This window comes from Sardina pilchardus, chromosome 15, assembly GCF_963854185.1.
Source record: "Sardina pilchardus chromosome 15, fSarPil1.1, whole genome shotgun sequence".
NCBI classification, from domain to species: Eukaryota; Metazoa; Chordata; class Actinopteri; order Clupeiformes; family Clupeidae; genus Sardina; species Sardina pilchardus.
In genome coordinates, this window is record NC_085008.1 from 5,270,523 (window position 1) to 5,294,598 (window position 24,076).

General features: G+C 41.4%; 1 protein-coding gene across 1 annotated transcript in view; it reads left to right on the forward strand.

The window, feature by feature from the left end:
* Positions 1–8,433: 8,433 nt before the first annotated feature.
* The window catches only part of LOC134102294 (uncharacterized), a 99,069-nt gene continuing 83,426 nt past the window's right edge, over positions 8,434–24,076 (forward strand). Inside the window, exon 1 of the mRNA XM_062556361.1 lies at positions 8,434–9,050. Coding sequence (XP_062412345.1) covers positions 8,984–9,050 — 67 coding nt within the window. The 5' untranslated portion in view covers positions 8,434–8,983. The remainder of the gene's footprint in view (positions 9,051–24,076) is intronic.

The following is a 24,076-nucleotide window of genomic DNA, read 5'->3' on the forward strand; positions in this document are numbered from 1 at the left end:
AAAAAAAGAAAAAAAAGTTGAAGTAGACGAAAATCTTTTTTTACTCCTGTCTTTCTATCTCTTGCTGTCAGAGGAAAAGGGACGGAAAGACACGGCACTCGTAGTAATAGAGATAAAGGTAAGGTATAAGTAGTTTAAAAAACCCTACACTTCCATTTTCAAGCGGTAATACAGGTATCACTCCCCCCAGAAGCCTCACCCTCATATGCCCCCTGAACGTGCAAATGGAGCCTTGACAAGAGGGTATCAGAAGCGCCGACGAGCCGGGACATTCTGTCAAGCGAGCAGGTCAAGTGTTTAGCAATGCAAAAACCCCGCCAAATCAGGGCTTGTCTTTGTTGCCGTCTGGTAGATATTTAAAGTCCCGGTCTTAAGGAGGCTGGTGAGAGCGCTCTAATTCTCCTTAAAATATGTAAAGAAGCCAACGATTACGCACATAACTAATGTGATAGTCTGTGCAATCTATTAAGTCCACACTATAGAGGACCCTGAAAAGCTTTTTACTGGTTTCTGTTACCATTTATGAAGTGTCGTGCAGAAAGTCAGAGGAATTAACTGAACTTTGGTGAAGGGAGTGGCAGAAGTTTGTAATGTCTTTTACATTGGTAGCCTTTGACACAGGCTATATACATTACTGGCAATGCATGTGCAGACAGAAAAATCATCCTATTTACAGTGATTATAAAAAATATATATAGTACCTGTAAATAGCTTGCATATGTGTGAGCTATAGATCGTCAATCCCCAGCCCCTAAGATCATGTTCCTTGAACATTGCACCTGAAATTGAACAGCCACAGGGATCTCTATTGCCATGAATACAGCATCAAAAAGACATACAGCACCTATATAGAGACACATAATCATTTTCCCAAAGCTCTCGGCCATTCTGTGATGGAGAGAAGTGATGGATGGCTCACGTGTCCTTCCCTCTTAGAGGTCCTTCTAGAACAGATAAGACGAGGATAAACACTTCAGGATGGAGATCATGCTCAATAATGGAGTCACCCTACATTAGAGATTTCCACTGATTACTTCCCAGTAATTTATATCTGTGACTCCTCAATGGACACCTTTGTTTGGCCGAGAATTGAGAAGGCGGGGGGGTTGCAGGATGGTGGACAAGAGATGTTCAATACATACATCACTCCAGGAGGGAGAATAGCTAATTTCAGATGACCTTTGGGAAAAGGTCAAGCTTTGTTTTGTTTTTAGGGGGGCCCTTTCTCTGTCGCTCGCTAATTCTCTACCACTCTCTGGCTCTATAACAGATGAGCTCTTTGTTTACATTTCAGAAGACTAAAGCAACAGAAGACGAAGAGGGGAAAAGCTTTCAGCGAAGTTTACATGAACGGGCTGCACAGGGGCTGCTCTGTGCCATTCTGCTCTTTCGTCTCCCTCTCTGCCTGATCCCTTTCCTTGCTTTCCTTCCCCTCCGATTTTTTTTTTGCACGCGCTAACAGCCATCACAAAATTGGTGCTGGTATGTAACGGCTAATTTATCCTTTCAATGTATGATATCCTGTCATCTCCTCATTTGTCTCTGAGTGGTTCTAATCTGAGATAATCCCAGTCAAATCCTTTGATTGTGTGTTTGGACCCGATCCATCTCCAAAGAAGCAATTTAATGGCCTCCGTGGCACTTGGAGTGAAGTCATTTGTCTGGAGGACTGACTGCGGACGCTTGTTTTAATAAGAGTGCTCTTCATGAAAAGAAGACGCGCCATTTAATTAGCCAAAGTGAAGGCCGCCTTGACTCTTGATCAGGCATATTCCTGGTGATATGAGACATATTTTCCACAGGGTCTCATCATCCTCTTCCTCCCTTTCCTCATTTTTTAACCATCCAAGGAAGCACTTCACTTGTTCCAATCTCCGTCCTTTCACTCCCCCTTGTCTATGCCTCTATAATTTTTTTAATGAAAGCTTGAAAACTGTGGCAGACTGCATGAATTATTATCACAGCACATGTGACGAGTGTGTGTGTGTGTATGTGTGTGTGTGTGTGTGTTTTAAGGAGCTGTCACTTACTTGATGTTGCTAAGTGGTAGACATTCCACAGATGGCGATGGGGAGTGATGTGTCTGTCCGAGAGACTGTCCTTTTACTTTGTCTCCACTCCAATGACTCCCAAAGTAAGGCCTTTTAGACGGATTATTTGATTCTGTAGTATGATAAAATGAAGAGTGGCAGTGACACTTGTTTTCGAATTCACACTATAAGACATGCACACACTGAAAAGTTGCACACACACACACACACACACACACACACATATACTGTACACACTTTCACATTCGTGAACATCCTCAACTTCAGCCCTCTGTGCTGAACACATGGCTTGTTGTGTTTGACCTGTTCACACAGACACAGACACACACAGACACAGACACAGACACACATATACACAGACACACACACACACACACACACACACACATGCATACACATTGCACACACAGACATACACACGTGCACACAGCCACAGTCAAATACTAGCAACGAGAAACATATTTACCTATATCCAAGCATGCATATGAATGTGTCAGTTCACTGAAGATATCCTACAAAATTTGAAACAGATACATGTACATGCAAATAAATACTGAAGAGATACTTAACTGTAGTCATACACCTTAGGTTGAGACACCTTCTGATATTAGTGCTAGGATCTGCACAGTCTTAAAATCTATGTTGTGAAGGCCAGGTGACATCAACTCTATATCAGACTACTGTGAACGAATGCTTCCATGTAATGAGAAATTAGAATCAAAGCATGTTTCCTTAAACTGTAAGGTATTAGGGGTAGAATAGATCATTTTGGGAAATAGAGGCACTTGTACGCCCACAGTGTTCTGTCTTAACAAGATCTCATCAAGTCTTCTGCACATACAGTAAAGTACTGACACGCATAACAAACAAAGTGTTGAGATAAACTGCCGGATATCAGTCCTTGCTGTTCCCGCCTAACAGATGGCGCCTGACAAGTTCACGTGGAACAGACGAAGGTAACGGCTAATAACGCATGCCAATCCCATCTAATGTGTTATTAGATGGCAAATGTGCTATAGGTCTATGGAGGCGTGAAAGCTGCTGATAAAAGACACTTCAAAGTGAGCCAAAAAAAAAAGAGTAAGATGAGGAGAGGAAAAAAATTAAACAGTGAAGCTTGGCACAGAGCTGTCACTCAGTCATTGTTGTCCGTGCCGAGCAGAGCCTCACGCCTTCCTGCAAGTCCACCCGAATCAATTTTCAGCTCATGTTTTGGTAGATTTAATCTGTCACATAACCTTGAAATTGGAAGTGAAGCACCATCACTCAAAACCTAATGTTTATCAAGAGGTTCTTGACCATACGCCATCATCAAATGACTTTTTTTTTTCTTTTTTCAAACGTCTGATTCTCGACCCTTTCTGCTGTGTAGCAAAAGATGGGAAAAATCACACTGAGGAGAGGTGCTCTTTTTGTACATCTTTGCTGGCATTCATATGTACTGTAGAGAACATGGAGAAATTGCATTATCAGATTAGGTGACCATTGAATGGCTTTTTGCAGAGCATCAAAATGTTGAATTTTAGTTAGAAATAAGGTTGCATTTACCTAAATGCAATTCAATTAGAAGAGCCTATCTGGAACTTCTTAAAGCAACACTAAAGCACTCTTTCGCTGTCGCATGCACGCTATTAGTTTATCCAGCAAATAACGATGTGCACAGACAAGGAGTATGAGTATGTTGCATGATTTTATGAAAGTATGATGTACTGTATTGCGACATTGATATCAAATTTGTAGTTTCTTTTGTCTCATTTCATCGAACTACAGATACGCTAGTAAAGTTGCATAGTGCGGTTATAGCCTAGCCTGGGTGTTCCCATGCTGCCTTGCGTGTGATTTGCCTCAGATAGGGTACCAATCACAGAACAGGGGGGAAAGCAAGACGATGATGAGCTATGCACAGATGCATTTGATAGACATCCGTGGCGCCCAATGAACGGATCTGGGCATTTTTTCAATACAAGAAAATGAACGTTTGGTTGCCAGACCACGTCTCATTGAGAAGTGGTAGGCGCTAGCCAGGCTAGTTATAGCCGATAGCACAAAGTGAATGCAGAGGTGCCGTTCACCCTGTTACGAGTTGATGAACCGCTGAAATGTTGTGGAAACATTATTTTAAAGTACAAAAAACTCTTTAAGCCCACCCCACACTACAAGATTTTTGTCCCGATTTTGTTCCGATTTGCCCCTTGTTGCTTTAAATTATGCTTTGTTTTCCCACTGCATGATCAAATGACAAATTACACAATTTTAAGAAAATGGATGTCTGCCCATTGGATTAGCACCCAATATTTAGTTGGACAGAATACAGTAGACTACAGTATATGTAGGCTATACAAGCTCAGATATATATCAGCTGAGTCCATTAGACAGGCCTCATTCTCCAGTCTGCCATGGCAACTATGTCTGTGGGCAACTAAAGGGGTAGCTGTGTCCAATGCACATACACACACAAGCACAAAAGCTTTAATGAACTGATCCTTGGTATGGCTATATCCATACTGGGTGCTGTTACGGGCTGTACCACACATGCCATATATCTTATCCGCTGCCTTTGTGGCTTAGCTTACTGTAAGTATTTTTTTCTAAATTCCATGTCCCCTCATGGTTTATTAAACACAGAATTTGATATTAAACCTTTTCTAAAATCTACTCTATTCTTTTTATTATTGCTTCCTTTGCTCCTCATTGACTATAGTATCTACCCCTGGCACCTGAACAGTTTTTCATGCTTGTGTGTGCTTTGTACTGTATGTACTTTTCTGCCTCTGAATGTTTGTGCCAATGAAATGTTTGTGTTTGTTCTTCTGAGGTTGTAGACTCATGTATTTTGTACGTCCCTGCTTTGTATTTAGCTTGTTTAATAACTATGCAAGATCTATTTGCAAATTTTATACCATGAGAAAGATCCTAGCACAAACATTGGTGGGTCAGCTATATGGGGTGCGCACAGATTGTCAAATAAACCATTTGAGATACACTATTTGGACATTATTATTCCTACTAGGTTAAAACACACAGAAGCAGCATAGCATAGCATAGCATAGCATACTAGCATAGAAGTCATTGTAGAAATTCAGCTATGTCACTGCGCAAATGTTAACTAAGTTAGAATCTTGCAGTCGCAATTAAAAACAAAAAAATAAAATCAGTTTCTTTGTTCTGTTTATGTAATGTATGTGTGAGGGCTGGGCGATATGGCAAAAAAAGTTATCACGATTATTTTTCCCATATTGAACGATCTCGATTTTTAATCACAATTTTTTTTATCAGAAGACCCCCCCTCCCCTCCCTTCTGGAATAAAATAGAAAGAAACCAGAGGTTTGTTTTTTATTAATATGAGCTCTAGGCTGTTTTAAGGGAATTTTTACAACCTCTAGTTAGAAGCATTTATCCTGGTCATTGTAAGTGCCATTCACACATGCTACATATTGTTTTTTTCAGCCTCGTCTAGGCTACCCAGATCTGCCACAATATCATGTATAAATACTTGCATTGATTTGATTTCGATTTTTAAATAATACAAATTTAAAAAGCATACTATACAAATTCTTACATTATATCTCACCACAGCAAGCTGACAGCTCGACGTGACTTAAATGGTTGTGTAGGCCTGACTGCCCTGGAAATGGCAATAAGAACCATGGTGGAGGTATACTTTGGGGCTGAGCAATTCACATAAATATGTGGTGTGTGCCTTCCAGAAATAAATGGCAATTTTTATTTAGTGATGAGAAATTACTTTTTGACACTTTTTGCGCTCCATATTTGTGACACTAGCTAATCTGACCTGACTTGTTTGCGTGGTAGTACACATGACGTGCACAGATGATGAATCTCTATAATATTTTTTTTACTAAATTGCAATGAACAAAGTAAAGGCAAAAAAGTGTTTATTTGTCAAACAGATTTGGATGCAATATGAGTCTTGAATTGGATACCATACAGGAGTTTGCTAGGATCTCAAAACCGTATTATGAACGTGACTTGCCATAGAGAAACACATGATAACGTTGGATTATGAACGGCTATTATGCCACATAAAAACATGGGGCAAGTGGAGCTAAATTAAGCACTTCGTCTTATGGCCTAGAAGGTTGTATTTGGTATCTGCGGATAGCTCTAGCTCTCCTCTTTCATCTGACATGCGTGCCATATCTTTCTGATCGCGGTTTCACGAGTAAATCAAGTGAGAGTAATGGTAGCCGAAGCTATATGACATTATTATTTGTCTGTCACTTTCTCTGTTTTGATAACACAATAGGATTGAGGATTGTATGTATCGATGGAAGGCTCTGTTTCTCCTCTTTTATTTGATATTCGTGTCATGTCTGTGCGATGCCGGGTTCGCCAGTAATTCAAGCGAGAGTACTGGCTGCGCGGGTGAACGCAGAGCAATATAGACTGTAAATATGATATACTTTGATTTAACTTCATGATTTTATTTTAATTTCATACTTTTGACGCACTTTGCGTCCATCGGGCTCATAGGGTTAATGCAGACAGCGCGGTGCCAGGAAAGCGGGTTGTGATTGGTTGTCGTGCACTTTGCTTCATCATGTTATGCACGTTATCGAGAAAGTATACCCACAGCTGATCACCGTGATCGAACTTAATTTGATCGCAATCACAAATCGAGATCGTATAATTGCCCAGCCCTATGTGAGGGTACACAATGCAGAGAAATAAACAGGAAATAAAAGAGAGACCATCGAGTTTACAGTCTAATTAATAACTGCATTGCTAGGGACTAGCTGCTAAGCACACTATGCTGGAATGACCAGATGCTATCCGCCTTATGCCGTTGATAATGCACCTTCAAAATATCAGTGTTGGCAACATGAATAACCGAATAATATCTGAATAACACTGTCGATTATTTTAAATATTTTAAATTATTTGTATGCACAACCCAAGTCAGCCAAAAGCTGTGTCATGCCACATCATGCACAAGAACTTGTTCATACACTGACTTTCCACTTTGCCAAGCATTCAAATTAGGGCCCAAATCATTATTTTTAGATGGGGGTTCACCAGGCTCGTCAGGACCTCTATGATTGTGGCTATGTGGCCTGCTTAGTGGACTCGGCTGAGGCTAATCACGTTCACATTGTCAGCTGATGTCATGTATAGCGTACATATATCGTTCTGTCAAACATGTTAACCGTTTGCTTGAAGAAGACCTTGGTGGGTCGAAATGTTTTTAATCCAATTAAATATTGGTAAGTACGCCAACCAATATTTATTCTTCTTTTCAGCTTACTGCGTACATTTGTCCTGCACTGCCCTCAAAATAGGTTGGATGTGCACATGACTACTCTGCTAAATAACATAATTTTGCCAGTTTGATTGGAAAATAAAACTGAATAAAAGCGCTATTTCTTCTAGAGCAAAAATTACATATGAGGAAAGGGTAATCTTGGCCTTTGCAACGCCAGAGCTGTGTCAGTTAATCCTTTGCCCAAATCTACATTGCTCGTGCTGGATATGAAAACATGACAGGACAGGAGGAAAGATCCTTGTGAATTGGAGGTCTATAAAGAGGCCTTCAGCTGCAGCTCTGACACAGCTACAGACAACCTCCCCAGTGGGATGTCAGTTATTTGACTACAAGTGAATGGATATATCTGTAAGTACAACACCGCCTTGTTTCTGAAGCACAGCTGATTAAAGCCAAGGTATCTGGAAGCTCCCGTGGGCACAGGCTTGATGATTCACAGCCGCGTGTTTGACTTTGAAAATGGCCTGGTGGGATTCACTCACAGGGTAAGCATTGTGTTTTGTTGAGTAGTTGTGGCATTTCTGGCTATCTGCGTCAAATGACTGTGGACGTATGTGCGATAGGATGAAGAAGAAAACCACTAGACAGGATATGCTATTTTTTTCTTTTTTCCATGGCCAGATATGTTTTTACTTTCTCAGAGCAAGACTAAAGGGTTTTCCCTTATGTGGCAATCCATGACACTTCAGCATATTCTTGATATGCATGAGTGGTGATGGGGATTACTGGTGAAAATGTCTTACTCATTATTTCCTGTTTTTTTTATTTTTTATTTTTTTATTTACTGTTCTTTTCCACCACCTACAGTCAGACTTGTCCAGGCTGGTTGGTAGATAGGTTTCTGTAGAGGAAGTGTGTGTGTTTGTATGCACTGAGGAGTTTGTGCCTTTGACTGTGGTTTGAAGACGTGTGTGTGAGTGGGGAAAATTGTGGAACACTTGGTATTTTCCTGACTAAAAAGTCCTCTAACTAAAACTCCCAATCCATTCTACCTTGGGTATTCTAAACAGTTTTTGTCTTTTTTGTCATCCAAAGCCTGTCTTGTCGAAAAGTTCGTATTGCTCATTCTGTTTTGCTTTCTCTCTGTTCTCTCACAGGATCCTCAGGCAGTAAATCTCCTCCTCCTCCTCACCATACCAAACAGACAACGAGAGAGTGGATTGCCACAAAACACAAGAGACTGAGCGAGGAAAAATGCAGCTCACTTCCTGTCAGGGCTTGGCCTGTCAGAGGAGGAGAACAGCTGTGATTGGCTGCACAAGCGTGTTCTACTTCCTTTAAAAACAAAAACAGACGGGCTCTGCTGGTAGGCCAAAGCCCGTTGTAACAGGCTGAAGTAAAATCAGCTGACAGAGTTGCTACAAAGGGACTACAAACGGACAGAAAGCAAACGTGTGATAAGAAGAAAGAGAGGATTTTGTATGGCAATGGATCACTGAATGGAATCTGGCTCCCAGAAGATCCACGGACAAGGAAGCAGAGGCAGAATTCCTCAGGAAAGAAAACTGCACAAGCTGTCTGGGTTTGAATGCGTTTAAAATCACAGTGACTGAGAGGAGAAGCTCGTGCCCAACTGTGGGAGTGGGTTCATTTGTTTATGTTTGCGACATACTTCAGACTTCAAACTGAGCAGAACAAATTTGAATTATGGACAATGGATATGCGGTTCTGTCAGAAGACTGTTGTTCAGACACTTGCAAAGTTACAGTCACTGGTAAGTCTGACACCTATCATCTTATTTAAATACAACTGATGGACAGGAGTACACTTGAATATGTTTTATAAACCTTAGCTAGTAACCCTGAGCAAAGTGAATGAAATTGGCAAAACCCTCATTGGAATCTGTGGTTAACCTGGTCATTTAGAGGAAGGAAGAGGTATGGAGAACTGGAGTTATCTGCTGGCTGGTAATGTTAGCAATGATATGCAGAAGTCAGTGATGTCATTTCTGACTCCGGTCACAGAGAGCTAGTCACGTGTCAGATTACTGAAGTGGTTTGAATTTTGCTGATTCCAACAAACATTTCGGGCTAAAACTGATTCCCACAAGTGTATATTTAAACAGTTTCCATGATGTATCTGACCTCTGTGTCGTATGAAGTCCTGCCATGACCATATGCTGCAACTACTCCATTGCAACTCCAAAAAAACTTGAGCCAAGTTGCATACCTAGCACATTGTTTTCTCCTCTGTTTGAATTGTTAGAGCACAGTAATCACAAGGTCATGGGATCAATGCCCAGGCAGTCATAGCTTGAATAGCTTTGTCCCTATTTACACAGAGAGACTTCCCATATTAGTGAGGTCTAAAAGGCCATTGCTTGAGCAAAGGGGAACAATGATGCTCTCACTAACCTCACATTGTTGCTGATCAACTTTTAAAAAAACAAAGACCATTTCTCGCTGAGACCGAGAAATGGTCCTCTTCTATCTATGTCTATGAATAATCATTTTGGAAAGGATGACACTGAAACAAATTCCTGCTACGTTTATATCAAATTAGTTTTATTTGTATAAGCACAGCTCCCAGCCTTTAACATTGATCGTTTTGGCTACATAAATACATAAATGCTTCATTGGCCCCTGGTTTGTGAGCCAACGGTGTAGACATATTGAACCACAGCACTTGGCATTAGTGTCCAATGGAAGTTGATCAGAAAACGTACTGTACGTCTCAAAATGGACATCAGTGGAAAATGGCCTGCTTGGGGTGTTAATTATTGCATTTTCATGGCAGGAACATGCAAGGCATCAGCAGTTTAACTAGCTCAGCAACACTTTGTGAATATGAGGTTTAGACAAGTGTATGTTGAGATGTATTAACTTATTACAATCTGTCATTGCTCTTGCAAGTACTGTAGGCCTAGGCTATAGCATGACTTGTAGCACTTTTAAACTAAGCGAAGACACAGCTCCATTTTGTTCAGTACAATACCTAATGGACATTCTTTTATATTTATAGTTGCCTGGCAGCTGAACATCAGTTAAAAATGTCTCAACAATATACAGGGGAAAACTGCCCTCCCATTTATCAGCTTGGTAAAAGATCAGACTTTTAATGGAATGCAAACATAAGCAAAGTTAAAGGGTCAGCAAAATATTTTATTTACTATTTCAGCTGAATAAAGTAAAGAAAAGAATTCGGCTCAGGGCACCCAAATGCCCAGGAGCAGGCCCTGCAGCAAGCAATTTCTATATTTTTTATTTAGTAAAATGTGACCTAGAATTTGAATGCACAGATGGCTTTGTTACGTTGTGTTTATCAGAAAAGCATTTTAAAATGCCATGTTTTGAGCAGAACCCCAAATATAATGGGTAAAAAGGTGACCTGGAGTTAAAAGATTAGAAGAAACAAGTGACATGACTACTTTTGTTTACTCTACCCACCTTTGCCTGATATTCCTCTGCAGTAGATAAACACAATCTTTAACCACAAAAGGACACACATCCGCGGCATCAATACATTTAGAACCCAAACTCATACAGCCACACTCATTGTAGACACAATGAAGCGCGCTCGTATAAAATCAAATTATGAGAATAAAGCATGATGTCAGACTGGCTGCACGATGCAAAGATGGACACCATTTTTTACTGATCTATTTCTGACGAAACCAAGTAATTGTGTTTTCTGACAGTATTGTGTTGGGGTTATTGCCTGTGTTCTGTTATTCAAACCCTTATTTGCTGCAGTGGCCCTGAAGTCGTATGCATGCAGGTGGATGTTGCTCTCTTTGAGGATCAGAGTGACTCATGGCGTTGTATCAGTGATCCATAAATTTCAAATCAGCCCTGAAACAATCTGTCTGCCTGCGGTGAAGCTTAAGAATCGGTCCATCTTCTCTTCCTGACATTCCAGTCAGCTCCGCTCTTCATTCCTGGGTCTTCTTCACCCAGATTGCACAGACAGTTTTGAAGGTGTGAAATGCACTGGATAGCAACACAATGTGATTAATGACGATGCCCATAGTGTGTCATTAGTTTGGTCGTATTGCATTTGCTACAGAAGTCTTTTATTGTATTTATTTGTTTCTCCTAGCACCAATTCAACGCCCTTCTAATCAAATTTGTTTTTATTGACCTGATTTAGAAGAGCTGTATATGATGAACTGGGGCACCTGATTTTCCCAGCTCTATTGTTTGTGGGTTGCAGAGTTTGTCTGTTTGAGTTTCATTATGACTGAATGTGTTTTCTTGGCAAGTGTGGTGGAACATTCCATATGAGGATGTTGATTTAGCGTGGATCAGCTTGTCTGCCTTAGAGGTTAACACAGAACTGCTCAATAGAATATGAATATCTGTGACTTTGTGGAATGAGCTGTAATTGTCACTATTGAAACAATTGTTGGCTAGAGTATACACAAATCGTGTATTTAATATGTGGGCAAATTAGTGATTTTTTAAAGAATGCCATTGTGTTTCGCACTTTTTGTAGGGTGATAATTGATGGTTTCCTCATAGGACAATATCAGTTGCCATGGTGACACTTGATATCATTCACCCTCAGTTATTATATTAGTTGGTTTAGTGAAGTCGCCACTGATGTGAATCACATAGTGTCTTCTCATCAATCATGAAATAGCATTCAAATATTACTTTCATATATAATTCAGGTTCTGACTGTAGCGTTTATGAAGTGCTGTAACTTTACAAATATCTCTGTGCGCTATCATCTCTATCACCCTCTCAAGGCAGACACAGAATGGCTGGAGGTTTTAAAACATTCAGAAGTTGGCCTGAGCAAACTCTGGTCCTGGCACGGCTAGAGCACGTTGGCTTCTCTTGTCCGACGTGCTCGACCACGATCCAAGCCATTCTGCACGCTCCGCGTATCCATTACTGGACATCGCTGAGCACAGAGATAAATTAACGAAATTGAGCCCATCAGCTCTGCAAGCCGGGGCTAAGGAGAACGCACGTAAACGTATGCCTCCCTTGCAAATTGAAAGTGCACTAATGTTTGCTAATGGATCGACCTCCGCTGCCTGTTCCGCCGGCATGCGAACAAGCTGTTTGACTCCCAGCGCGCCTTCATTTGATACCGGAGCTGACAGGACAAACATGGAGGCTCAATGCACACAAAAGGGGGGACACTGGGGGTAGGGGATAACACGGAGAGAGGGAGGGTCAGAGATAAAGGGAGATTGTTTTCCTATTGTATATGAGTTGCATGAAATGTTTGTAGCATTATCGGAGAGGCCACAGTGGTTTGGGAAGTGAGAGTGCGCGGTGCCATCTGGCTGGGTCTCAGGTCCTAGTTTGGGCGGTTCTGCTGGCTGCACCATCGTCCTGTTTTTTATTTGTCTATTTTTGTTTTGAGTGCGTGGATTGGGGGTTGGGGGTGTCGTTTTCTGCCAGATGGCTGTCACACAAGCAATTCTTCACACAGACCAGGCTAATTCCCCATTATTCCTCTTCTAATGGGGTCATTAACAACATCACTGATAATTAAATTTAGAGTTTCCCCAATCTGGCTGTTTTCGTTGGAGTTATTCGTGAATCAGCCAGGCTCACATTGATTCAAGGCCTGTTCATGGTGGTAAGTAAGCTGGGGCATATTGGCCTCCTCTCCCTTTCTCTCTCTCTCTCTCTGTCCCTCCATTTCTCCTCCACCCTGTCCTCTGTCCTCTGTCTGCCTTTCCGTCACTCAGTGTTCTCAAATGGAATCCATACTTGAACTGATTTAATGGCTGTCAGCCCACAAGGCCTCAAAGGTGCAAAATTACCGTGCCAGGGTCACTGAAAAGACATTAGAAACATTAGTGACAATAAGCCAGTGAAGGATGCTCTAAAATCTAATGTTTTATTAAATGTTCTACGCAATGAGGTCGATAATATATTTTATAACAATGCAGAAAAGAGAACGAGAAGGGCTGTATTTGGTTCAATTTGCATGCACAGCGCATTTAAGCAATATAGCACGAGTGGGAGTGGGTTGTTGCTGGATATTCCCACGGGTGTTGTTCGGCCGTAGCCTCGAGGCCGGAGGCCGAGTGGCGCAGGCAACAACACCCGTGGGAATATCCAGCAACAACCCACGACCACGAGTGCTATATTGCTTTTATACAACAATTCTACCACTTGTTTTTTGCGCTAATTTCCCATTATAATGTAAACGTTTAGATCGCTAAAACTGTCTTGTTTGTAGAACTACTTCTCTCCGCCACAAATTTCTATTACTTGCAGGACAAACTGCCGTTACTAGTTCTAAATGGATGGTTGCTATGGCCAAAGGCCAGTCGTTAGTTCTAAAAGCACGTTGCTATGGCCAAAAGCCAGTCGTTAGTTCTATCTCTCCCGTTGTCAAGCAATACACGTTAGCTCGCATTGCGTCTGTTAGGACATGCTTTTAGCTTTGAAACATCACTATTTTACTTAGCCTACATGCCATCCAACTAGCTAATATCCACCTCCGTCATATTCTACGTTCTGAGCGTCTGTATTTCAGCTTGGATGCAACGTGACAGTTCGTTTTACACTTCACAACTTGACATTGTATCGCGGAGTGATTTATTATTAGCTGTGAAAAGTCCGAGTGGATTATCGTGGGATATTTCAACTCATGGAACGTCTCTCGGCCAATCAGAAACAAAGAAACAGCTTCTTAGAACCCAATTGTTGTATAATGTAGAATAACAGAGGGCAGCCCAGAGGAATGTGAAATTGAGGAATTTAAAATTGAGCCGAACTCTGGTATAAAAGCGCTAGTTGTAGGCCCCAGACGTTTACTTTTTGCGCTTGTGATCCAACTCATGTATCCAGTCCCTGAAATTCAAACATGATGTACACTATATTGACATAAAGAACTAAGAGCCAACTTTTTATAATTGATTATTTTTCTATTGCTTTTATCTAAAGTGATACGGTTTTGAGATAGATGTCGATGTGTTTAACTACTGGAAGTCAATGTTGGAGGTTAGGAGTTGGATTTAACAATTTGACATGATAAATGATTTTGTTAATGAGCCCTAAAGATTTTTAATTGCTGATGGTTATGGCTTGAATAAACCTATATATCTGGTTGTCATTGATCAATGTTAGATAATGTAGTAATTAATAACCCATATATGTTTATTACTGGACTTATGCATTTCCTTTACCTGAGCTCAATGCAAAATGTCCTTTACATTTCTGTAAACATTCCACAAACTTTCCATGGGAACACAAGGACATTTTAAAACTGTTTTGAACAATTTGCAATATTCTAAGGTGGATTAAATGGTCACTGAAATGGTGTTTGAAATGCTAGCTTACATTTAGTATCTGATATAGCAGCTAGCTACAGTAGCTACTGTATAAATACATTTTGATTTAATATTTTCCAGTTAAACTTTAATTCCACAATCAAATATATTTACCCCAGTGACATCATTAATGGATGTAGCCCTTGGGCTCTAATGCTGTAGTCTTGCTGTAGTGTGCAGGATTCAAATGGTATGTGTTTGTGATGGAAGAATGCACAGTACATGGATGTGGCCTCAATAAGTTGCATTTTAATTCACAGAGAAAGCTATCATCTTTGAAAGTTCACAGAATTCTTCAACCCTAAACACAAATGAGATTTATTTTTCAAATTTTAGAATTACCAGTGCAGTGCCCGTGCAAAACAATGTTTTCCAAGAAACTTGTTGCCCAATGACGTTGATGCAGGTAGATCATGTTAGATTGGTGATGATGTAGAATCAGGCCCGTGCAGTTAGTAGAGCTTTTTACTCTCTTTGCAAAGTAAAAAAAGGGAAGGGGAAAGGCGTTTGAGTTGCAGCTAATAGCAATATTAGACACATTACATACTGTAGCCTACCCATGCGTTTTTGCTGTTGTTGGGAAATGATAGCCTAAAGCTAACCGCATGACCATGGCCATGCCAGTGCTATGAACTCGGAAGTGATGTTTGAATGAATGTTTATCCAACATGAACAATCTTGAAACGGTCCGTTGTTTACGTGAGATATCGTAATTTCCATGAATGGCAACACGTGAGTTTGTCAGCGAAATGGGCTTTTTTGTTTCTATGCTGGAGTAAGTGAGAGTGAGGGGGAGTGGCTAGTGCGGAGAGCGGTAGAATTGTGGGATTGTGGTAGAGTTGTATTTTGTTTAATTTAACTATATCTTTGTCATTTTTTGTCCAGAAACGACCAAACTTTGCACTGCACTCACGCATGTCATTAGCAAGACCTGTGTCAAATGTTAGGTCAGTCGGATGAGTGGTTCGAGAGTTATGCGTGGCACAGACAGCCAATTTTGTTTCTTATACAACAGTAAGTCATCTATTTGTCACATCAACTTATTTATCATTGACTCCTGAGATGTATGATCAAGTTTGTCCTGTATAGGCTGTTGTGGTGGTTTGTCACATCCTCAACCTTATGCAAATGTTTGATTGATATAATGGGTGGGGAAATTTCAATGCACCTGTTAGACCAGATGAACCTTTGAAACACTGTTATAGTTGAACAGAAAGTCAAGTGCACATGCTTTGGCTTTCTTTTCTGGCATTATCAATACGACGCAGGCTAGATAATGTGCATTGAGTCACTTCTTCTGAGTTCTGCGTGTGCTGTTGTGTGCTGTGAGTACCAAATGACATCTTGAGTGCAAACAACAGGATTGACAGGTTATTTTGTTGCTCGTATGATCTGTCACTTGCTGCCAGTGGACATTCTTCCTGAAAAGTTGTATCACAAACTATTCAGTTGCATAGATCAAGGGTTAAAGGTTACGTTACAGAAATGACAGAAATGCAGAAATGAGTGGGACGTTCCGTTGGCTGGATGCTTAGAGTTGCGTAGGTGTTGCTTGCCTCACCAGAGTTTTGACATGGATTGAGTTGACTGACAGATTATTTTGGCAGACAAGTTGTGCATCTTTCCTAAAAAAAATTCCGGTGTTTGCCAGGTGTGCTCCATTCAGTGCTGATTTTCAACGGAAGTTGTTTGTTTTTGTTTGCCGTGCTGTAGCATTTTATTCCCAGCGGCTGCCGGTGCGAGCGTATTTACCCCCATGGCGGCAGACAGAGAGGCCTCAGGGCTCAGCACAAATTGATCACAGCCCAACAAGAGCGTCCTTAACGGCAGAGTGGAAAATAATGAGCCAGGGGAGATCGCTGTGGCGACATGGCTTTCGTTTATCATACCAGGCTCCAAAAACACAAAGCACCACTGGGAGCAGAGGGACAAAACAATTCAACAGTAATCAAAGTGAATGGAGTGTGCCCTTCTCCAAAGTGAACACACTTTTACTATTAAAGCCAGTTGAATGATACATGTCTTTATATCTTTTAACACCACTGCAAGATCCCTCACCTCTCTGTGTCAAAAAAGATTCTGTTATGTATAAATTAAATGTGAGAATTAACATAAAAAAAACAGATATTTTGTCCTTGGGGTGAAAAATGAAAGGACTGCCAGTTTCATCTGTGCTTTGTTTTTCACTGCGTAAAGGAGGTGTGAATGTCATGCTTGATGGAGTGAAAGCTTAATGATAAATGAGATGCAATTCGGGTGATTTTGTCGGTGCTCAACTGAACTGTTAGTGTGCGCCAACAACCGTACCTGCACTCTCCAGCACAATACACACACCGTCTGCACACGCCAGCCACCCTGTATTTGCTTTTGATAGCAGTATTGTTGCTATGTCTAAATCCACTAAGACAGAGAGACAGAGAGACCAACCGACAGGCAGATAGCGTGATAGAGAGCAGTGTATCACAATGTTGGCATACAGTACACCGTGTTTTGTGAAATAGAGCTTGTGAATGATGGTTATATATGTAAGGGGTGAGGTGCGTGCATCTGCCCATTTTGTGTATGTGTGTGTGTGTGTGTGTGTGTGTGTGTGTGTGTGTGTGTGTGTGTGTGTGTAGCCAACACTCAGGAAAGGATATTGCTTTGGCTCTCATATCCCTGGCTGATAGGTTGGAAGGCATACATATGTTTTTGCAACTGTTTCATGAAATACTATGTTTAGCAGATATAAATGAAATGTTGTTAAACCTAACTTACAACTTAAATTCTTTCTCTGCTTTCAGTTTAGGCACCCCATCACCCATGCACAAATGCCTTAAAGCATGCACTCAGATGCATACCTTACCAGACTCAGCACCATCCTACATTGTGAGGATTCCTTTGTTTCCCCTTTGTGTTAAAATGAGGCCTAGCTTGAGGCTGTATCTGGTCACTAACCAGGACATGCTTACAAAGCAATGTAGAGGGGAAAATCAAAAGCATTATCATTAACACAAGTTTTGTGTTGTGTTGTGAGTGTGAGGGTATTCTTCCTGAGGTGATGGGGTGCTAATGGATAAAAGCCTCTCATTTGAGTGACTACAGCTCTTGAAACAGCTGTTTTTATGCCTCTTAGATCATCGCCCAAGGCCACAAGTCAGTTCCCTTAACTTGCATCAACTCCTCTGATCTACACACCTCTTCTCTAGTTTTAGATAATATAATATAATTCAACTTCCTCATCGTTCTCATTCATTTCCCTTTTACTGTATCTATTTACTCTCTCATAGACAATAGTTTAAAAGTGACCTTTAAGATGAAACCTCCTGCTTCTTACAGTAGATGCACCATGGTCTTCAGTTCCTCTGTTTCTTTCTCAACAAGTTTACCATTTGAGGTTGAGACTAGGGCTGCAAGTAACTATTATTTTCTTGATTGTTTGATTAGTTGTTTGATTACTAAAGTAAAGAATGCAGTGAAATTGTCAGGAGTAAGTGAATCTGAAAATATTAAAGTTTAAGAAGCTACAATCAGAATTGTTATACTTTTCCCTTAAAGAAATGACACAAACTGATTCATTGATAATCAAAATAGTTGCAGCCCTTGTAAAGACGCACATTCACAATGAAGTGCATTTAATATGACTAGCCTAAATATCTGTTATCTTAAACTGATTCCTAATTATTAGATCACATTTAGGTCTCCTGAGCTATCAAAGATCCTTCTTTGAGTACGAAAGTGTTCCTATGGGTTATCCTCTCCTATTTACATCTCCTCTTCTCGCTACTTTGGCCCTCTTAACTCTCTCTCCCCCTCCAGTCTCTTCTGGACTCCCCTCCACCCCTTTTCTCTTCTCTTCTCTCTCCTGCTCTGCTTTCCCCCTTTTCCCTGTCATACTGACAGAGTAGTCCTCCAAGGTATGCTTACTACAGATTTTGGACTTCAAAGCCCATGCTTTTTGGGCAGCTAAGTGGACAGTTGTGTGTGTGTTTTTTTTTTGTTCTTTTCAAACGCTGGAACAACAGTAGATGAATCAAAGGCATTCAGATACCACGGGAGAGGATAAGAAAAGAGGGAGAAAGACAGGGAGGACTGACTGGCCCCTACAGGGGCAGCGGAGGCCTGAGCCGCGGCCAAGCTCTCCAGGCTGAAGAGTATCACTCCCTCCCCACGCCCCCCCTCTCTTTCACTCCCCCTTTATGTCCGTCAGTCGACGCTGGTCCTCAGGGGATGAGGATTCCCTTCAAGTGCACTTTTCTGAAGCGTCCGTCTTCTTCAGGTGCAACGCTCTCGGTGTTTTGTCAGTTTAGGGAGTTTTGTGAGTTCAGATTAAAAAAAAAAAAAAAAACTCAGTTGAGTTGAGTTTTGTGAACAGTTGTTTTTGTTGCTGTTGTTTTGGGGAATCAATCTCTTTGCAAGCCAAATGTTGCCTGCCAATTCCAGAGACAAGTCCCTGCCTCTCCTTTGTTTTCCTCTTGTTTTCTTCTTCTTTTTCTTTTCTCCCCATTCTCTAGTTTTCTTTCTTTTTCTTTTTCATATTTCCTTTCTTTTCTTCCTCCTTTCTTTCTTCTTTCTCTCTTTCTTTCTTTCTTTCTTTCTTTCTTTCTTTCTACGAGACATTTCCTCTCTGCCTTCTTTATCTCTCTCCAATCTGCATGTGTTGCCTTGTAAAGTGCTGACTGCACAGCGTGTTCCTTTGCTCCTCTCTTTAATTGACTCGCAGGTGGAGAGATCAGCTCACACCTGCCAAAGTGCCGCGAGAGGGGATGTGGAGATCTGAGGGGCCAGCCCGAGACATGACTTGGGGGGGATGAAGGCGGCTGTGTGCTGGGGAGAGAAATTGATGGTGGGGTTTGGTTTAGAGGTACAGATGGGATGGCTCCCAATTGCCAGAGGAGATGCGAGGCCAACAGAAGTTCTGCTGAACAACAGCAAAACTCACTTTTTTTATGAGAAAAGAAAAGTTTTCTTTTCCCATTTGTAAACAAAGGCGGTAACAGAGGAGTAGATGGTCTTGACATGAAGGAGTGTTTGGATGGTTCACTGTGAAATGCTTAAAACAATGATTCATCAACTAAAACAACTCGAGAATTGAATGACGTCAGGAAGCAGCCCTGACACTGGCCTGATTTTAAAATATCATATTCTTTACTGGATGTAGGTTATGAAGAGGACAGCCATCCTAAAACCCACCCAAAACCCACATCTAACGCATTGAGTAAACAGTTGCTCGTAAAGATTTGTACCTTTAGAGGAAATTCACTTGAAATCCACAGTCTTTCCACTCAGGGGGTTTCCGTCATTTCTTGCCTTGTGGTTTGCCACTTCTGAGTAGTGGGCCAAAGGTGCATGTTCTGTGCCACTGCCACGTTGTCTGCAACAGCATCTGGGTGGCCCTTACCAACTGCCATGGCCTGGAATAACCAACATCTGCGTGCCTTCCCCCTAATCTCAGTAAAGTCACTCTCCCATTCTTTTTCTTCAGTAGAAATCCTGTATTTTGTTAAGAAGTTTTTGTCACAGTGTCAACAATGAACTCAGGGAGCCATTCACTGCATCTTTTAAATGTAAACACTTCTGTGCAAACACTCCTCTTGTGGTGGGGCAGAAAGGGAGAATGGCGTTGGGAAGGGGATCAAACATACAGGACCTCTTCAAGGTGAGACACAGACCTAAAAGGATGAAAGGGACATGACCGTGCACACATAAACATGGAAAAGAAGACACATTAAGACACAATGAAGACACATTAAGGCATGTGTGTCTCATTGAAGCATGGGGACATGTGCTGGGACTTGCAAAGAGGAAGTTCACTAATGAGGTCAGGGGAGAGAGGTGAGCTGCTTCACAGCGGAATGTGTACAATTTCACAACAGCTGGGCCATACAGGAAGCATTGTGCATATCCTCCAGGTTGTTGCTTTTGGCACACAGCACCATGCACACACACACACACACACACACACACACACACACACACACACATATCTGTACAAGTCCCCTATTATATTCAATAGGCTTTATGTGTCAGTGTTTGGTGTCTGTTGTGTATTTAAGGCCAGTGAGGTCACCAGCGTGTCTTTTATTGTCTCTCCAGCAGACATATTTGCCTTCCAAGAGAGTGAGTTGTATCGGCAAGTCAAATAAATTCCAGCAAAGTTGAAGTGTCAGATCAATCTTATTATGAATTGTTATTTGATAGAGAGTGAAGTGAACAAGGACTTGTGGCCTCTGAGGCCTGTTTGGATTAAACCACTTGGAGCATTGGGGGCCATCTTGGTAAGGTCTCCGGGCAGTCATTTTGGACTATCAAGGCTTAAATGAATAGAGAGGCATACAGTGTTTAAATCTGAGTTAAATGGTATACATATCTCATTAAATGGTATACATACAGTATCTCAGCTCAATAAGGCTAAAAAGATGTTAATCTTTATGTTAACTCGCAATATGCATGCACCAACATTCGTGGCATTGCTATTACCAAGGTGATGGTGAAGTAAACAGATCCTGAAATGTCAATCATGCCATTTGCAGCAATGATGGTTACTTACATTGCAGGAAGGAGTGGGATATGTTTAGTAGACAACTGCCATCTTGACCTTATAAGCTGCATGTGGGATTCTTTGAGTGCTGTGACTCCTCCCCTTGTAACGTCTCTGACTAAACCTCTAGCTTGAATGAATCAGTATCAAATCAGGTATCTGATGATTTACAGTAATTGAGTGTATACTTACATTCTCAAAGTCTTGCATGTGTTTGCCTGGGTGTGTCTATGCATTCACATTTGAATTAAACTCATGCGTGAAAATACATGCTGTCATGCACTATATGGGCGGATTCTCAGATAGGCTCTCTAACGTACACAAATCAAAGCATCTATATTTCCCCCCAAAATCTCTGTGTGTTCCGTTCACACCCCAACCCCTGCACTGTGCACTCCGGCCTAGACAATAGACAGGCACTACTCATTATCAGTGAATGTGGAAACCTATATGCAGCATGTGCTTGAGTTTGCGTGTTTTGGTGCAAGATTTTTATATTTAAAGCAGGCTGGTGTGCAATTACCATGCTTGTGAGTCTATTCATTAGCACTTATGTGCTTGTGCTCATTAGCACCTATGTGTTCATTAACGTCTGTGTGAGTGTGAATGTCCGTGTGTATGCCTGTCTCTCTGTGTGTGTGTGTGTGTGTGTGTGTGTGTGTGTTTGTATACGTGTGTCTGTGTGTGCTGTGTGTGTTCAGAAACTGTGTGTGTGTGTGTGTGTGTGTGTGTGTGTGTGTGTGTGTGAATGTTGGCTGTGTTTAATTTGTGTGTGTGAGAGTGTGTGTGGGCGTGCTCGCTGATGGGGGTAATGAGTGGACCTGTGCTGGCTTAACACAGAGGCTGATGGGGACTGACAGTATTTAACATAATTAAGAAAAGCTTCAGTCACAGTAGCATTAAATAAACACCTTGTGAAATGAACGGGGATCTGATTAGAGGGAGCGAGAGCGAAGGAGGGAGAGAGAGGGAGAGAGAGAGAGAGAAGGAGGATGGAGAAAGAGAGAGAGAGGGAGGAAGGGTCATCTTGCAGTCACGGGATGTGCGTGTGAAGCTCCTCATTACCGCGCAGCTTGAGTCGACTCCACACTGCCTCCATCTCACAGCGCTGGCCATGTGCACACACACACACACACACACACACACACACACACACACACACACACACACATGCATACACATTGCACACACACACACGTGCACACAGACACAGTCAAATACTAGCAACGAGAAGCATATTCACCTATCTCCAAGCAAGCATGTGTCAGTTCACTGAAGATTTCCTACGAAATGTGAAGCAGATACATGCACACAAAGGATGATGATAATTGTAGTCGTACAGCTCAGGTTGAGACACCTGCTGATATTCAATATTCTGTTTTATTAAAGTTCTCTGTTGTCCTCATAGCATTAGCTCATGCTTCTACATGCTCATGTGTCACTATTTGTGATATTTGCTAGTGTCTAGTCTGTGTTCTAAAACAGAGGATTGGTCACACACAGTGATCAAGGATGCTCACGGTAGAAATGGTCTGATGCAAGGCAACTTGGAAGGAGCTGCATGGAGCTAGCATGGAGGTAGAGCTATGCCCCCTCCCTGTGAAGGCCTGTGAGTGGTTGTATCCCACCCTCTGATTTAATGGGCTCAATGCCCTCCCAGGCTGGAAGCCCTAATAATCTTACTTGCTGTTCAATCTCCCTCATTGGATTGCCTTCTAATGGTGTGTGATTATGACCATATGGTATCCTCAGCCTCGCTCCTCCCTCCCACCAATCCCCTCCACACTGATAAAGACACACGCATTAAGGAAGGCATTATAATGTTTGGTAATGCGACTGTGTGCTTAGGGTAGTGTCTGGCAGACTAAGTGCCTCTCTAGTCATTGTGTGTATAGTCTATGCGTATATTTATATGTCTGTGTATTTTGAGGATGTTTTTTTTTTTTTTTTTTTTACTGAGTTTTGTTTTGAATTGCATACTGCCAGCAATCTCTAGTGAGCAATGAATAGTCCATTCTTTGAAGCTCCAGTAATGTCAATGGCAACTTGCATAACACAGTAACATGAAATAAATAAAGTCAAATATGAATTATTATTTATTAAAGGCAATAAATTATCAGAGTAATATAGAGTATTAGACAGTAATCTTAGTGGATAAAACCCCCAAACGCCTGTCTTGAATCACAAAAACCAAATGTCCTAGAAGTATTTGCCGAACATCACAGGATCTATTTGGGCCTCTGTTCTTTAGGAATGAATTCTACTTTCAAGATAAAATGATGAATCATTTCCATAATGTGTAAAACGGAAAAAAAATGTTAACAGAGTGCTCTGTGTTTAGTCCAGACGGTCTGAATATGGAAACTGTAAACAATTGAGCTTCTGACTCCGAGTATCACCACTATCTTCACAAACTAATGTCAGATTGACATTGTAAATGAGTTAAATCAGACGCACGAAAATGTCTTATTGAAAGAAGAGGGGGCAGAAGTAGTCTTGTAATTGGCTGGGGGCAGCTGAAATATCCCACTTGTGAGAGTTAATGCTTGATTTATGTTCTCTGTAGTGAGTGTTTGATTCATTTTGGGGTTTAATGGATGTAATATTTACTAAACAAAATGTACCAACGAAGGCCCCTCCCCATTTTCAGGCACATACAGTAGGTGTTAATGGTTGATTAAGTGTCCATTAGAGGTCGCCTACTGCCTGATGTAATTGGCAAGTTTTTCGCCCCTCCATAGCTGGTTAATTTGCCTCTTGTTTATGTCGCGTCACGTCTGCAGCAGGTCTGCCATGTTCTCTCCCCATTTCTCTCATCTGGCGGCTGCCTGAAATAAGCGGCGCGTGCGTTAATGTCCCGACAAAAACAGATCTCGTCAATTGCTGTTAGGTGTGACAAAATGACAAATTGACAAGGTAATAAGTAGCTTGCACAAGGGAGAAAGGCTTCAAAGATTTACGCCCAACGCTCCCCACT